The sequence below is a fragment of the Doryrhamphus excisus genome, chromosome 9 (assembly GCF_030265055.1).
Source record: "Doryrhamphus excisus isolate RoL2022-K1 chromosome 9, RoL_Dexc_1.0, whole genome shotgun sequence".
Lineage (NCBI taxonomy): Eukaryota > Metazoa > Chordata > Actinopteri > Syngnathiformes > Syngnathidae > Doryrhamphus > Doryrhamphus excisus.
Window position 1 is genome coordinate 7,656,387 of NC_080474.1, and position 18,614 is coordinate 7,675,000.

General features: G+C 40.9%; 1 protein-coding gene across 2 annotated transcripts in view; it reads right to left on the reverse strand.

Moving 5' to 3' along the window:
• Nucleotides 1–18,614, reverse strand: part of thsd7ba (thrombospondin, type I, domain containing 7Ba) — a 234,907-nt gene that overhangs the window by 125,785 nt on the left and 90,508 nt on the right. For both annotated transcript variants that reach the window (XM_058081143.1, XM_058081144.1), the window contains one exon: nt 1,886–2,726. In XM_058081143.1, coding sequence (XP_057937126.1) covers nt 1,886–2,726 — 841 coding nt within the window. The remainder of the gene's footprint in view (nt 1–1,885; nt 2,727–18,614) is intronic.

An 18,614-nucleotide genomic window follows, 5' to 3' on the forward strand; every position in this document is an offset into this window, starting at 1 on the left:
GGCCAGGTAGATAAAAGGCTGGTGTTTAGACAATATTTTATCTGAACCCCAGGGCTGAAAGGAACATGAAATGTGCTTTTTATTGCTGTTCATGTGTGCATTCTTATCAAAAATCGAAATACCGCAGTTCACTGAAACTGCAGGCAAAGGAAAGGAGCAGCACTTGACATTTAACACAAAAGTGCTTCGCCTACGTGTTAATACGGTCAAACACCACCTTTCACAGGGCATTTAATCGAGAAAGACCAACTGATAATAGAATGACTAAATTCAAGTATGCATAATAGACATGCTGGATAGTGGATGACCACTGACCGAGTAGCCACTTTTGATAGAACTATGAAAAGAATGAACTCTGTGAAAGCTAATGTTGATAAATGGAAAAAAAGGAAATCCATGTCAAACTGCTACCAACAAATGATCCATTTTTACAAGCTGCATGGGGTGTTTTTATCCACTCAAACACTAAAATCATTATAATTGGTTAAATATATTTTATTGTTTAAATAAGGGCAATGCAGCAACACTTCGGTTTTTGTTTTTAATTCGTTCCAAAACATACAGATGTACAAAAATGAAGGCAATTTTTCCTGATAGGAAATAATGTAAATCTAGTTAATCTGTTGCAGATGGCCAACACATTAAGAACAAATGCATTATATAGTGCAGGGGTGCCCATTACGTTGATCACTAACTACCGGTCGATCACGAAGATAGTTTGGGTCACATAAACGTCACTTTGCAGATGTCAAATGACATCACTCAATAGACATTAAGATTCTCTCCTAATCCGCTATTGCACTCCCACGGCTAAGATTAAGTGGTAAACAGACATCTGAGCTACACACAGAGATGCCACTTTCATCTTTATTATTCTGATTACAGATAAACTATTTCAGTGGTAAGATGCCTCTATCTATAGCAAACGGTAGCGTCTCGCTTGTAGTTAAAAAGTGAATAGTGTGATGGCTTTGCTTCACATCCTAAATTCCACTACAGAAGTTTGTGTCTTCTATACTTCTGTTTCTTAAACTGCTTTTTTATAATTATCTGGAAAATGTGCCAATTGCTGAAATCGTTTGAATTTATTTTAATTTTTTGTCCTGTCCAGCTATTTGGGCAGAGAATATTATTGATCTAAATGCCCTTACATGCTAAACAGATTTGCTCTGCAAGGGAAATATGTATAAGCTACACCGTCCCTGTTATATGGGGTATTATTTGGATTTGTTTGATGTTTTTTGTTATGAAAATTTGGAGCCGGAGCAGGAGGGGATAGAAAAGAAAAAAAGAGAAAACAGAGGAGGGCGTGCGGGGACAAGAAGGGGATAACACAAAGTGAGACAAAAAAAAAAACAATAGTAATGACAATAACAGAACAACAAATGTCAATGATGGTTTTACAGGATCGTAATGTAGAGGAGCAATTTCATTTTTAACTATTTGTTCAATGGAAAAACAATGGGAATCTGCGACACTTCCCAAAATCACAGCAATCAATAGTGCATTCTAATCCAGTTAATCTTTGTTATTTTATTTTATTTTTGTTTTCTGTGTAACATCTTTCTCTATATCAAATATCCCCTGTTACAACGTGGACATGTATGGCTTATATACATGTGTATGTTATGTTTTTGCCTTTAAATGTATTGGGTGTGGCTTACATATGGAAACAATCTATTGTCCTGATAATACAGTATATGCAACAAAAATACAAACACAACCCATTTGTCGTCAATTGAACTAAACAATATCGGCTTTTTACTGTGCAATAATGGTGGTTAGTGGTTTACATCCTTGACTTCAGATGATGAATGGGAACAAACCAAAAGTATTTATATTACTGTTTGCATTTCAGGTTCATGTTTCTCTTTGATTAGCTTACCTCAGCATTGCATTCTTCCCATCACTCCGTGTGCAGCGGACTTGTCGTGTCTGGTATCCCACCTCCAGCTCCCATGACATCGGGTCCTTGCGATGGCTATGATGGTGATGTTGGTGGAAATTGGACGCCTCCTTGTGCAACATTACTGTATTGTTCCCCTTGTTACTGTTGAAATCCACAGTAGTCCGGCCACTCAACAGGTCGTCCTTGTGATGGGGGAGCCGGCACTGGCTCCAGGCTCCTACTTTAAGGCTATACTGGTACTCATCCTCGCCAGCAGGGCATTCAACAGGGTCAGAACAAATCCTGGTTTCCGTAAGATTGGGGCAGCTTGCGCCTCCATACATGGATGTGGTCAGAACATGTCGAGTCCGATGTTGCAAGCCAAGTCCGCATGTCTTACTGCAGCCTGACCAGGAGTTGAAGTCTGATACAACACAGTCTTGAGGACAAGGGATGAGACACGCCTGCTCCACAGGTGGTTTCTGGGAAAAGAACTCGCATATCCTTGACGTGACTGTCGTGCGGTTTGAAGTGCGCACACACTGAACCCTTCGTCTCTGGATGCCATGCTGTGCTGTAATGCACTCTGTGGTCCTCAGTTTGAGCTCATTGGAAAAGAAAGGGACAAGAACACAGCCCTCCCAGGCGGACAGCTCCCACTCAAAGAGGTCCTGGTGCCAGTCGCACACTTTAAAGCAGTGCCGCCGGCTCTGAGGTTTGTCCATGTGGTTACAGTGCGAGTGGTGGGTGGTCCACCCCTCTGTATGGACACACCATATCGTCCTGGTCTGAACTCCACCGGAACCACACTCTTCGCCCATACAATGACCCCACTGGCCTGAAGCAGAGAAAGCACACCAAAAGGAGGATCATTTCATTAAAATGGAAGCTTAAAAAAAGGTGATTGTCGTTATCTGCCAACTTGCAATTAAATACAATTCAAGGCCATTCGTTTAACCTCTGTGATTGCTTTATTCATGAACAGAGGGCAGATGCAACAAAGGAACCAAAGGCAATCAAGCCGGTGGTGAATATCAATATATAGAAATAAAGGGATGCTTTGTCAGCCGCAAAAGGATGAGGTTTACTTAGTTTCTTCATTCCAAACAGGTCAGTGCCCGATGCCATGTGAGCCACAGCCCCCAGGTCAGATATCCTTCATTGTCGTTTCAACCATGTTATTAACAACCTTAATGGAATTGTTGAATGAAGACTTTATTTCTGGGACAGTCACCAACTCTTGAATCTGTTGATTTATGATTTAAGTTTTAAATTAGTGAATTGTCATAGTTCATTGGTGCATCTAATTGAGTTTGTTTGTCTTCATTTTGTAATTGCGATATTCTGTCTTATGAATATTTTGAGTTTCTGCTATCTTTTCATCTTACACCCTCACTTTTATTTGATTTTGTTTATTACCATTTTTATTATTACCACTAAAGGTGTGAGTGTATAAAAACACGTGGGAACTTGGAAAGTTGCAATGAGGACTGCGTATGTCATATAAGCAAAATAGTGCTAGCAATCCATTTGGAGGGTTTCTTTAATGAATATGCAGGCTATGTACAGTTTATCAGAACGCACAAACTAACGGGAGATGGAGATGCAAATGGAATAATTTTGCAGATGCAATGTGATTTATCAAAGCTGAAACCTGTTTGCAGTGGGTGTTTATGTATTTTTTTTTACCGTGTTTGGAAGGCAGGTGCAAACTGGCACATATGGCTGGTCATTGTAGCAAGGAGGAGGTATGCAAATATAGGACTGTCGGAAATAAGAATACTAAAAGTCATATCGCCTATGCAGCACTGCCATTTTTGAGCGACTGAAATTGCTGATATGGAGCCAGTAACAAACAGCCATGTCATATCTCCACGGAAAATCTGAATTGCATCTAGATCAGGAGTCTCAAACACGTGGCCCGCGGGCCATATGTCGCCCGCAGGACACTAGTTTAAGGCCCCCGCCTTGATATGAAAGTTTAATGTTAGTGCGGCCCGCGCAAGTTTGATATGGATGCTGTATGGTATCATGTACCCAGAAAAAATTATTACGTTTGATTAATGTTCATGTTAAAGGTTAAATAACTGTTAATAGTTATCCTCCCTATCCGTGTGGAAGTGGTAAGTTTTTGGCTATTTAAGTTTAAAGGAAATAACTTGAAGGCTACCGTTTAGGTCGCTAGCTCTCTAGTTTGCGAGTTAGCATGTGTCTCAAGACCCTGCAGTTGCGCAATATGTTGTAAATAAAGAGTATAAATGTGACTATAGTCGTGTTTTGTCATGTCTACAGGGCTCTAATAATGCTTTGTTAATTTTAATCTGAAAAAAATAATTTGTCTACCCACCAACTATATGTGGTTTCTTAAGTTTTTATTATTTGCTGTTTTATTATTATTATTATTATTATTATTATTATTATTATTATTATTATTATTATTATTATATTTGTTTATTACTGATTGATTGATTTTCTTTATTCTTGATTTGTTTATTTTTCATCTTATTTTGTGTAGAAAAATTAAATTAAGATATTTGAGAACAGTGGAATGTTTTATCAGAGCTTTTCTTGTAGAAAATTGGAACCAAAGCGAAGTTTTTAAATTTTTTTTGTTTTTAATAAATGCGTTTTGTTTTTTGTTTTTTTGGAAAACCTGATGCGGCCCAGTCTCACCCAGACCCGAGCTCCAGTGGCCCCCAAGTAAATTGAGTTTGAGACCCCTGATCTAGATCATTCCAGCACACCTGTTACATCTGGTGTAATGAGCTGTGCACCCCTCTCGAGTCCGCAGCTATCCAAGTCATTTGTAAGTAGATTCTAAGAGTAATAGTAAGTAATATATTTGCCACATATTTGCATGTATATCATAACTTGATTCATACATTTTGTTGTTTAATACTGTAGATAGCACTGTTCAACTCGTGTTGTAAAACACGCATAAGAAATGACATGATACAGTAGACCAATAGTCATCCCTCGCCACTTCATGCTTTGAATTTTGCAGCTTCTCTCTATCACAGTTTTTCAAAAATATATTAATAAATCATGTTGTTTTGTGGTTGAATATGGCCGATTATTCATGAAGATATGCATATTTAATCAAATTTGTGTATTTTTTTTTGCCAAATTTGAAGCCTCTTCAAGAATAAAAATGGGTGAATGAACTAAAATACCCCGAGATGCTCCACCAGACCCTCTCCCAGCTCACTGTGCCAGCCTCCACCTGTCAGCGCATCACAGGTGCCAAGAGCCGGGAAATGAGGCCGGGGAGCATCACATCCAGCATCCGGAGCACCAGCACTGGCACCCCACAAGGGTGTGTTCTCTCCCCACTGGGACCCTTGTGAAATTCCTAAAGTTTGCAGAAGACACAACAGTCATTGGTCTCATCCGGGACGGTGAGATGTCTGCATAAAGATGGGAGGTGGACTGACTGGTCCTCTGGTGTGGTCAGAACCACCTGGAGCTGAAATGGAGATGGCAATGGACCTTAGGATAAACCCCCCTGCAGACCCCACTCTCAATCCTCAACAGAACAGTGTCTCATGTTGACACTTTCCGTTTTTTTTTGGAACCACAACCTTTCGGGACCTGAAACATTTACTGTACAACTCTTTTTTTTTTGCCTCTTTGTCTATTTCTATTATGCAATGTGGCAGTTATCATTAATAATTGGTATGATGAATGAATTATAAAATGAAGCATCTTCATTGGCATGCATGAGCAAGTGTTAGGTTGGGTTTCCGATGGGACACCGCGCAGAGGGTTCAGTGCATCCATAAGAAACATTTATTTTCACACCTGTTTCTCTGGTCATTGGTGGCACGTCAGACTCGTTCCTTTTTTTTTTTTTATCAACTTTTATGTGGATGTGTGCATGTGATTTACGGAAGTCTAATTAGGGGTGAGCCTGCTGCCAACGGATTCCACAAACACAAGCATTAGCTCTCTCCTAAGCTCTGAATAATCTGTCAGCCTCTCAGGTTGAAGGAGTTGGCCTCACTTCCTTTGTTTTTATTGCACGTCGTCACCTTGCTTCCACTTGATGCCTTTCTCTGCATGGAACTAAGGGCTTCCCTTGGGCTAATATATTTACGTCATTTACATCCTGACATACAAAAAGAAATTGGTAAATACTGGAAAAGACAGAAATTAAACAGGCAGTGGAACCAATACTCTTTCAGCAATAATCACTTGAAGTGGGACTAACGATAGTAGCAATAACAAGCTACACAAAAGCAATCAACAATGCCCTGCAAGCCCACAGATGGCTCCAAATGGGGAGAAAACAACAGAGCAATAAAGTGTCTCGTCAAAAGCAGCAAGTAACGCTTTATTAAAAAAAAAAAAAAACTCAGCACAGCGGAATGTCTTAATCTCTTAGCTCTCCAGTCCCTTTAATTACATTTGGTAAAAGCCGCACTGGGTAAGTTCAGTAAGAATTTATTGGTCATCTGGGTGCACAAGTCTCGTGTTGCAGTTTAGAGGTGCCCAAATGTTTGTCCATAATTTAAAGTCATCATGTTAATTTTATTGTTTTTGCAGTGAAAGATAACTGTGAAGGGAATATTTCCTGTGTGCTCAAATGTTGACATATCTACCATTTTTTGCCATTGAAAAACAATCCGGTTGAAGAATGGAGACATGAATTTGAGAACACGCCCTCTCTGAACAACACATGGAATGCAGTGTTTTCATTGTTGTGGTGCATTATTTGTTGTATAAATTGTATAAATTTTCAAATTGTTGTGGGGTAGGCTTTCGCTTGAACCTCATGCAAACAGACTAAAGTTCACATTTCCAAATGACACCGCATCAGAGTCTTCAATATTATGTTCGACACAATTTGAAGACAGTTGTTTGGGTAATGTAACTCAGATGAAGGAAAGGTTGGGACTGAATGTGTATCACCCCAGGATGCTACGATTAGGAATGGAATATTTTCCACTCTGTTCTGGATTGGTACTGCAACATGAATGTGCTTATCTACATTCATTCATTCATTTTCTACCGCTTTTTCCTCACAAGGGTCGTGGGGGTGCTGGAGCCTATGCCAATTAACCTAGCACAGGGGTGCTCATTAAGTCGATCGCGAGCTACCGGTCGATCGCGGAGGTGGTACTGGTCGATCGCTGGTCGATCGCGGCGTGACATTAAAAAAATATCATCCCAGCATCAATGCCGTCACTTGATTGATATACAGGGCAGCCATTCAGATGACAACAGAATGTTGCCCTTCGGACGACCAATCAAATCAAACAACGTCTCTAAGTGCAGCAGAACTTACGATGTCAGCCTATCATCCATCCCCGTTACTTGATTGACATACAGGACAACCAGTCAGATGACAACTGAATTTTGACCTTTAGGTCACCGCTCATGCGTAAACAACGATGCAAAGTGCTAAGCTAGTCGGCGAATTGCGAGATTTTAAGCCCTCGCTAAAGTTTATGGTCACTAAAATGAGTGAAGGAGCTGGACCAAGTAAAAAGGCAAAAACTGGACCAAGTAAAAAGGCAAAAAACATATCACTTCCATACGGATATGGAATATTATACGGATATTATGATACGGATATTATCCATGACTGATAAACATTTGGAAGTGTGCGTGAGGCTGGCTATCAGCAGCTACTGTCCGGACTATGCCTCCCTGGCTGGTTCAATTCATTGCAAGTCACCAAAGTAAACTCAGGTAATTACAAAAAATGTTAATAGTTAATTATGTGTGTTTTGCAATATTGGCTCATTTGGTTATGTAAGGTACATCAACATACATTGTACGTACAAATAATCCTCAATACATTTGAGAATAAATAGATGTTTTGCATTTTTGTAGTGGGTAGATCATTTTGACTCGGTCATTTTAAAAGTAGCTCGCATGCTGAAAAAGTGTGAGCACCCCTGACCTAGCATGTTTTTGGAATGTGGGAGGAAACCGGAGTACCTGGAGAAAACCCACACATGCACAGGGAGAACATGCAAACTCCACACAGAGATGGCCGAGGGTGGAATCGAACCATGGTCTCCTAGCTGTGAGGTGGGCGCTAACCACTCGACCATTGTGCTGCCCTGCTTATCTACAGTCAAGAGATAACACACTCACAAGACCTTTCACTTGGAACCCTCCTGTTTCTTGACATGGAAGCTTGGCCATTTGCCCTGGACTGGTTTTAACCAGATCAGACCAACACACCAAGAAACAGTTATCATCAAACAGTTATCCTGATCATTGGGACTGCCTCCACAGGAAGCTTATGATGACGACGCCATCTTTACAGATGACTGTTATTTTCAGTTCTGTCATTTCTTTAGTTTGTATCTGCTCCTTATTGGAATTAAATATTAAACCTTACTTGAGAATTATTTCACAGCTTATAGAATAAAAGGACCTGGGTAGACTGTGCTCCATTAAAAGCGTTGGTCTGGACATTGCTCCAATCGGCTGTCTGGACTATCTTCCCTTGACCCAGACCAGGATCTGTGAGTGAAACCCAATGCAGATAAACAAAGTTAAAAACCCAGAAGATGTTCGACCTTGGAAAAGCGTGCCACTGACTGCCTGTCAAACAACATACCTATTTTTCCCATTTTTTTCAATGTGTATTAAACAAATAGTATCCGGTTCTCAATTAATTCCAATTTGGAGGGGTTGAAAAACTCGAGAAAACCATCGCTGATTTGTTGCTAACGTTTATCCTTCAATAGGTCTCCCAAACGGCAATGCGCCAAAGAAAAGGAAAGCTATCACCATTGAAGTGAAAATGAACATCATAAAAAGAAGACACTGCAATCAATATTGGGAGCTTTTTTTTTTATCCCAACCGCTCCACTGTTGCAACCGTCATTTAGAGTAAAGATGAATGCTAAAGGAGTCATGGATTCCGTGTCAAGGAGTTCTAGGAAGGGAAGCGCTGGCTACTGTTTTTCTAGAAAGTGGGGTGTAATGGTATTATGTATATGCAGGGATTATGGTAATGGTAATGGTTTTATTTCACTTGAACATGCATCACATTACAATTGAGTGCATCACATAATCAGTTCCCAGTTCCACATGTCCAAAAGGAGTAGGAAGAAGCAAAGCTTATTAAATCCTACCCCTCCATCTGGTACTTTTACAATCAGTAACTGTTACATTTGTTCACGTCCTGCTTTCCATAATACAGTTTAGGGTTTTTTTTTGTTTGTTTGTTTGTTTTTTAAACAATGCACCTCATACCCAAGTACGAGGTGATATGACCGTACAATGACATAATGGGTACCATAGTAAGTGTCAATATAGTGATATATATAGCACATCATGACTGGTTCAAGACTCTTCATCCTTGTATTTAGCAAACATCAACTGCTTGTATTGTTTCTTGAATTGGCTCATCGTTGTGCATTGTTTGATTTCCTTACTCAATCCATTCCATAGTTTGATTCCACATACTGAAATGCTATGGCTTTTTAACGTAGTCCTAGCATATAAGTGTTTCACATTTAGTTCTTCCCTGAGATCATATTTCTCCTCTCTTGTAGAGAAGTATTGGATGACATTTTTAGGTAATTGGTTATTTTTAGCCTTATGCATTATTTTAGCTGTTTGAAGATGAACTATATCAGCAAGTTTAAGTATTTGTGATTTTAGAAAATTATTAAGTGATTAATAATGGAAATCAGACACACACCTTTGAGTATGCCGCCTTCTTCCCTGACAGCTCTTGCACCATCCATCTTTTACTTTTCAGCCTGAGTTTGACTGTTTATACGTACGTGTCGCTCCACTTTTTAATTAAATGATACCTGTGCCACCGAGTCACATTATGCATAGATGTCCCCGGTGCCACACTTCCATCAACTACAATTCATGAGTAGTGCAACACATCTTCAATTGCTACATTTAAATATGCAGATTATCAGATTTATCATCAGGCATCACCAGAAGGCCCGTGTAAGGCGTGAGGGGGTGAAGGAAAGTTGTGAAATGTGATTTAAAAAAAGGCAATAGCATCCATGGGGTAAATGAAATGACAACCTTCACGTGACAGTAAAAGTTTGAACTTTTCATCAAAACTGTGACTGCACCTTGAACTGTCTCAAGTCAACATATCGAATTCTACTTCAGTAATGTACACCAATGAATTCCGTACCCTGAGGCAGTTTTCTATGCATGGACTCAACAGGCAGGTAGATTCGTCCTTACAGTTACAGCTTTACATGAATACCAAACAATAAGAGAAAACAAGCCCGGTTTGATTCTCCACTTGGCCATCTCTGTGCGAAGTTTGCATGTTCTACCCGTGCGTGCGTGGGTTTTCTCCGGGTACTCCGGTTTCCTCCCACATTCCAAAAACATGCTAGGTTAATTGACGACTCCAAATTGTCCATAGGTATGAATGTGAGTGTGGTTTGCGATTGAATGACGACCAGTCTAGGTTGTACCCCACCCACGACCCTAGTGATGATAGGTGGCATTAAAAAATGGATGGATGGGAGTTAGAGGACACGAGAGGTAACATGTTGCTGACTTACACAATCACCAACTACACTGCTTCAAGTCACAGCGGAACTACAGTGGAACCTGGATTTGTGTACATTTAGCGTACAATATTTTTTATATTTTCAAAAGCTGTCGCTCTCGCTACTGGACATTTCTGATGATTTTGACTGTTTTTTTAAGCCAATATATAGAGTGTATATACATATATACAAGAATATTGTGTTCTTGGACTATATATATATCGTTGGTATATACCAAAAGCAAGATTAGACTCTCATCTTTCATCAGAAAAAAAAAAAGTTTGTTTCTACCTTTCAGCAGTAGAACATAGGTATCAGTTCTCTGCCAAAAAATGGAGAAAAAGGCTTTTTGGGAAAAGTCTCACAGGCATTTTGACACAAATGTAGCCATATATATTCACCAAAATGTCGAAAAAACAAAACAAACATCACATTTTTTTTTTATTTTAAATGAATTTTTTCTTTTACAAATACAACGCCATGAACTTGTTACAATTTTCTGTGTGGGTGCATACGTTTTCATTCAAATTTGCCTTCAATGCATAACTTCCTTGACACTAAGCCTTTTCACTTCCTGGTTGCTGTATAGTGATCTTTTACAAGGCAAAACTGCCGGTTGTGCGCTTATAAAATTGACGTCTGCCAGCTTGTGGCTGTTTTTTCGCCTTAAAACTGCACCAAACATGCTCTCGTCTATTGTAGAGTTGCATCATCAACACTTTGCACCTCTCACGCAAAAAAAAATCTTTGGCAGAGATCGGTCAGGTTGAAAACAGGAGCAGTAAGTTACCAATCTATGGCGTCATCAGCATTGAAATCAGTAGTTCTTTGCTAACTAACACAGTTACACCACATCTGAAAAATTACTAAAAAGGGATAAATGAACATTGAAGCTTCGTGTTTAGCCATAAGATATTTATTGAGTACAGTAGTGTTTCTCATCATCTGAAATTTATTTGGCTCCATTTTGGGTTATTTTACAGCCGTGATCAAAAGAAGAGCAGAGACTTCAGGTGAGAAACGCTATTGAATTTAATAAATAACGCGTTGCAAAACATGAAGGTGGTGTCCGTGTTGATCTCACTGACAGTAGAAATGTGGAACAACAATAACAATTCTTATAAAGGAACAATGTTTGTTTATATATCCACCACTTGCTTTCAAGAGGTGTTTTTCCACTTCAGACCCACTAACAACAAAATACTGTGTCAGGCTTTAAGATCACCGCCGAGATAAGTGTTGGATTACTGCCTCGCTTCCAGTGACAAGCACAGCACCTGAGTGCAAACACTCAGGTAACCAAATAGCATGGACCACCAAGTGTGCACTGTTTTATTTAAAAATTGTGTTGTATATCATACGCTAGGCTGCATTTTATTATACTACCAACTTTGCAGTATTGTTTATGTAATGGTTTTTGTCTGGGCAAAATATGACATTCAAGGTACATAGTATTTATGTATATATATCTCCACTTATCCGAGGTCAGGTGACTTTTGCAGTAGCCCAACGGTGGAAACCAAGACTTCCCGGGTTACTTCGTCCAACTCATTCTGGCGGATACCAAGGCGTTCCCAGGCCAGTTGAGAGACATAGTTTCTCCAAAGTGTCCTGGGTTTTCCAGGCCTCCTACCGGAAGGATGTGCCTTGAATACCTCTCAAGGAAGCAGTCCAGGAGGCATCCTGATCAGAGGCCCAAGACACCTAAACTGGCTCTACATTGAGTTTCTCCCAGATGACAGTACTTCTGGCTTAATCTCCAACGGAGAGCCCAGCCACCCGATGGAGAAAACCCATTTCGGCCGCTTTTAGTCTAAGCCAAAGTTCATTACCATCAGTGAGGATCGAGGATCGAACCAGCTACCAGCAAGATGCGAGACAACCACTCAACCTGAGCCAAGCCACCATGCTAGTTGTTAGTTGCATATAATGTCAAATGTTACATTAACCTGTCATTGAAATTGTCTAGGGCAGCACGGCGGTTGAGTGCTTAGCGCGCAGACCTCACAGCTAGGAGGACCAGGGTTCGATTCCACCCTCGGCCATCTCTGTGTGGAGTTTGCATGTTCTCCCCGTGCATGTGTGGGTTTTCTCCGGGTACTTCGGTTTCCTCCCACATTCCAAAAACATGTTAGGTTAATTGGCCACTCCAAATTGTCCATAGGTATGAATGTGAGTGTGAATGGTTGTTTGTCTATATGTGCCCTGTGATTGGCTGGTGACCAGTCCAGGGTGTACCCTGCCTCTCGCTCAAAGACAGCTGGGATAGGCTCCAGCACCCCCGCGACCCTTGTGAGGTAAAAGTGGTAGAAAATGAATGAATGAATGAATGAATAAAATAGTCTATACATTTTCAATTGGGAAAAAAATTCAATTATTGAAAATGTGGGCATTTTTAGAAAGGTCCAGATAGACGGCACTCATGTATTGAATGATATGCGGTTTGATCGAGGATCGAACCAGCAACCATCGGTATGTCCGTGCGTAGAATAAGCAGACTGACACATCTGACTTTTCATGTTAATCATGACACAATCCACTCTTTCACTGTGCAAATGATTAAAATGGGAGTGGAATCGGTGATTGCCTGTTACAATAACTGGTCTGTGGAGTCCTGTGGAGTTCATCTAAAAAGCAGACATTTGTATTTCCCACAGGGTCTTCTTTCCACACAGAGATCCCACTTTGATTTCATTCACAAAAAAAAAAAAAAAACCCTGCCGGGTTTCCCTGAGAATCAATATGTTTATGCTTGAGTCTGTATCACTTTAAGATGTGGTGACTTCAGTGGCGGGAATCAGCTTCGGTAGCGTGATAGCTATGTGGTGATGAATCTTTTTCCGTGTAATTGCTTGTCTTATACGGCTCCCTCAAGTCCCTGCAGCAGCCTGTGCCGAGGTGACAAGTAATTGGATAGGATGTCATTCACTCCTCTATCTGGCCGTCGTCCGCTGACCTGGGATTTCTCGCCTGTACGCACAGGACCAAAACTAATGGCCATATCTCCTAACCTGTGCAAAGGCCCAGGTGTTGGGATGATTCAGGTCGCCATAGCCACGGTGGAATAAAGTGACCACTGTGAGATATATTGGCTTTACTCTGAGAAAAGAATCTGCCTCCCAAACATCTAACTGTGAATCTGAAAGAAATCATATTCATATCTGTTCAACATAGCAGAAAACGAATGGCAACAATACTGGCTAAATCATTTTAAATGTTATTATTGAGGGATTCGGTTGCTTTTGCAGCTGCAGCAGTCGGTCCTCGGAGGACGGGGAAATAGGTTTGATAAGGTCCTGACCTAAACTCTCCATACATGTTTGCCTTGACAGTCTTTCACAGTTGCTCTCATTTGTTCTGCACCCCATAGATTTTTCCTGGGTTCCTCTCAGAAGGAGGATAATTTTGCGCTTTATTTCAGCTTTAAGATTACTTATAGCTCTGTCATGTGTGGCCTGGGGGCCATTTGTGGCTCGCAAATCATCAGTTATTTTACAAGAATATTAAGAGAAAAATTGAATAATTTTATGAGGAAAAAAAAACATTTTAGTTGCGTAATATTGAAATATTAAAAACATAGATTTGATATTTTTAACATTGCAATATGACAAATAAAAAACAAGAAAGTTGTAATTTTTGAAAAATTAAGTTACAGAAATGTTTTTTAACTTGATAGGAATATATTATGGGATCAAAATCATATTTATGAAAATAAAATGTAAACGAGGAAAGTTGAAATTGGAAAAAAAAACAGCAGAGATTGAATTAACAGCTGTAATTTTACGAAGAAAAGTCAAAATTTCGAGAGGAAAAGCCATATTCAACTCAGAAAAAAAAGTTGCTATTTTACCAGAATGAAGGAAAAATAATGCAGTTTTAATATCACAGAGTTGAAATATTAGGAAAAAGTAAGTTTTTTTTTTTTTTTTAGAAACAACAAACAGTTCTCATTTTTTGAAAATTAGATTGGGGGGAAAAGTTATGTCATAGTTACAATGGGAATGATTTCTATTGGGAAAAAATATGACAATTATTTAAAATGAATGTTTTTTGAAAATTGACAAAAAACATGGAGAAAACAAGTTAACAAAAAAATGTAAATAAAAATGAATATGCTTCTTTACCTAGACCATAAAGCATATCAGACCATAACATATTTACATGTGTTACAAAATGTCTAAAGGACTTTTGCATCCTTCCATTGTTTTACTATATGGGCCATCAACAGCATCAAAATACAAAACTGTATTTTAATTCTGTATTTTCAGCCAATTTAATGCCATGTGATGAGCAAATTTAATGTCAATTAGTGGTAAGCAGAACATCACTGATCGTCTACACACCCAATGTCAACCTTTCTATGAGGGCTTCAACAAAGTCTTTATAAAATTGGTAAAGAGCAGAGGTTCAACAACATGACCAGCACGGAGAAAACAGTTCGACCAAAGTCTTCGAAAGTGTGGGAGCACTTCATCTCCTTCACAAAAAAAAAGCGTAACATGCAGTCTTTTATCACGCGGCGCCACCTGAAACGGAAATATGTTGGCGTCATCGATAAGGATGAAGAGAGTTAAGAATGCAATTGCTGATGTGATGTGATGATTCTCGCATATTTCCTATCAAGCAATCTTTCCACATCTGCGCCCTACTGAGTGTCTTTCTAGTAGTGCAGATTTTAAGCAATATTGCCGTGCATGCGTGGGTTTTCTCCGGGTACTCCGGTTTCCTGCCCCATTCCAAAAACACGCTAGGTTAATTGGCCACTCCAAATTGTCCATAGGTATGAATGTGAGTGTGAATGGTTGTTTGTCTATATGTGCCCTGTGATTGGCTGGCCACCAGTCCAGGGTGTACGAAGACAGCTGGGATAGGCTCCAGCAACCCTGCAACCCTTGTGAGGTTAATGAATGAATGAATTAATTAATTAATGAATGAAGAAATTTTGCTGGATTTTTTTTTATGATTTCTGTATTTATGCTATATTGGAACTAGTGAATCTATCTATGCTGACAATATTTTACAAAATAATTTAATCTTTATTTTTATGTATTTCTTTTACATGCCTTTTTTCCAGTGTTGATTTTATGCAGTCTTCTATGTTGTTGTATGTGTGTGTCGGTACTGCAGTTGGATACTTGGAGTAACTCTACTGTTTATTCCCTTGCTTCATTGTGTTTTTATGTGTTTTGTGCATTTTTTTTTGTTTTGTTTTGGCAACTCCCTTTCAGAATGGCTTTACCTCACTGCCAGAAACATACTGTTCATCTTGTATTCATCACTAGACCCTTGCTTTGCCAATAAACTATAAAAATAGATCAATCTGACAAAATATATACCAACCTAATTTGTAAACAATGGCGTATTAGGGTTTAGTCAATAGTGATTCCTTGTGTTGATTTTCTGGAAGTTGGATAGATAATAGCCTGCTAATATGTAATAATCCTCAACAACATCACATCAATATTGGTGTGCATTCTCAAAGATCAACTGAACTTTATGGAGTTTTACATGAAGTTGCAGTATACGTATGTTGGGGTGATCATTGAATGGGACCTTCCAAACTTCCAGATCTCCTCTCTGTCTGAGGTCTTGTATTACCACATCAGTGAGTCTGAGAGCATGATCCCAGATCAAGGATAGCCCCCCAAGCACCCCTGGAGCAAAACCCACCAGCACCCTTTTCCCATCGTTGTCTCTTTATTATTACACAAGTGCTCTCTTCTCTCGTTATCCTATTGGAATGCAGCTGCGTTAATGCCTCCTGGAAATGTGAACTTTGCTCTTCTCGAGTTCAACATTTACAACATCAGATTCCAGAAATCCAATAATACCATTCCAACAGAATTCAGGCCTTGAAGGCTTGGCACGCATAGTTGAGAGGTGAGGTTACAATGCCAGATGGCGTCTTTCTGCCAATTCGCATTAGAGAAACCAAACATGGAGTAGCTATTCAGTAGTACCAAGTAGTTCAATTAATACACAGCAAGAGTAACAGTAGATTTGGCTTTCGTTTAGTTTTTTTTTTTTGTTGTCCCAACAGTGGAGAAGTTTATTGTACCGTGGGACCTCTTCGGCTCCACTGTTGGTTGCAGGACACACTTCCACTGTCGGCAGATAGATAGAGGGGACTTTGCTGTTGGGTTACAACCAAATCGGTTTTGGGTTCCACTGCGTTAGACTGACCTGCTGTCACCACAGGCTGAGCTCCGGATGTCCATAAATAAGAGGGGATCCTCCCTACTGACTGCCCAGTCAATATGCAGTCTGACTGTCTGGCACTGCAACCAGTGCAACAAAGGCCGGTCAGTGTGGCTGTGAGGATGTCCAATGGTAAACCACACTCCTTGACACCTTTATAGTCATGCATGACAGTTGACAATCCGGACTTTATGGCTCTTGATTCTCATTCTGTGGACTTTGGTTGCGGCCCAAGGTGGAAAGCGGGACAAGCTCAAACAGGAGTGCATTGCCGCCTGGACTTGGATGACAGTAAGGTTTAGGGCAGGGGTGTCAAACACGACAGGTTTTCTTTCCAACTGGTCACTAAAGCAGGTGATTTTAATGATTAACCCTCCTTTGGTTTGAGGGAAGGAGCTTGTCAATTACGTAAATCACCTGCTGGAGAAACTGGTTGGAAAGAAAACCTGTAGTGCTTCAGCCCTCTGTCGACACTTGTGGTTTAGGCTGTTAAGAGGAACGGGTGCTTGCCAGTGTGGCTGTACAGATGCACACTTGTATACCTCACTCCTTGACACCTTAAGAGTCACTCTGAGAGCTCTAATTTCATAGACCCGATGCCTACACCGCACCAACGGGGTGTGGCCAGCGCACACAATTTTGTGAGCTCTGTCGCACCGCGCTGTGCCGCATCGCACTGTGATTGGACAATTAATAATACAAAAAAAAAAGACATGCTGGTTCAGACGCTTACATCAAATAGTGGTTGCTGTCATTGCTTTTTCCACTGAAATGTGTGCAACATTCTGAAAAATCTGTCTGTGAGGTTTTGGTGACGTGTCTGCACTGTGCACCTTTCGGACAATTTACCATTATTTAACCATTTTGTCCACCCTTTTCCGACTGAGAACCATGGCCTCTGATTTGGAGGTACTGAGTCTCATCCCAGACACTTCACACTCAGATGCAAACCGTCCCAGTAAACGCTGAAGGTCGCAGCCCGAAGAAGCCATAAGAACCACATCATCTGCAAATAGCAGAGATGAGATTCTAAGACCCCTGAACTGGACTCCCTCAACACTTTGGCTGCACCTAGAAATTCTGTTCAAGAAAATTGTGACTAGAATCGGTGGCGGAGGCCAACGTTTACCGGAAACAGACTTGACTTACTACTGGCAATGCGAACCAGACTCCTGCCCCGTTTGTACAAGGGCCGGGTAGCACGTAGTAGCGCGCCACCAATCCCGTACTCCCGGAGCACACCCCAAAGGACGCTACGAGGGACACGGTCGAATGCCTTTTCCAGATCCACAAAGCACATGTAGACTGGTTGGGAAAACTCCCATGCACCCTCAAGCACCCTCGTGAGGGTGTAGAGCTGGTCCAGTATTCCATGACCAGGACGAAAACCGCATTGGACCTCTTGTATCAGAGGTTCGACCAACGGTCGTACCCTTCTCTCCAGAACCCTGTAATAGACTTTCCAGATGCCTCCTGGACGCCTCCCTGGTGAGGTGTTCCAGGCATGCCCAGCCGGGAAAAGGCCACGGAGCAGACCTAGGACACGCTGGAGGGATTATGTCTCACAGCTGGCCTGGGAACGCCTTGGTGTCCTCCCGGTGGAGCTGGAGGAGGTGGCCGGGGACTGGGAAGTCTGGGCTTCCCTACTAAGACTGATGCCCCCGCGACCCGGACCCGGATAAGCGGAGGAAAATGGATGGATGGATGGATGGATGGATAACCGTTTTGTCTACCAAATTGGCTGTGCACAGTGGTGCACTGGACCAAATTACCACTGCCACTGGGCTGTGCCCCGCTCCGCCATTCTGCGCTCTTGCGCTGTGCCACAAAAGTAAAGCCCTGGATGTCCAGTTGACATCCAACATCCAACTCTGAGTACTACTTTCCACGTACTCCCCATGCTGGACCTAGATGTCTGTTGACCTCATGAACACAGTCACCAGAAGACTATTTGTTCCTGACTCGGGTTTCCATGCTTGTAGCACTCAGAAATACAGAGGGAAGTATTCAAAAGGTCAATAAATGCT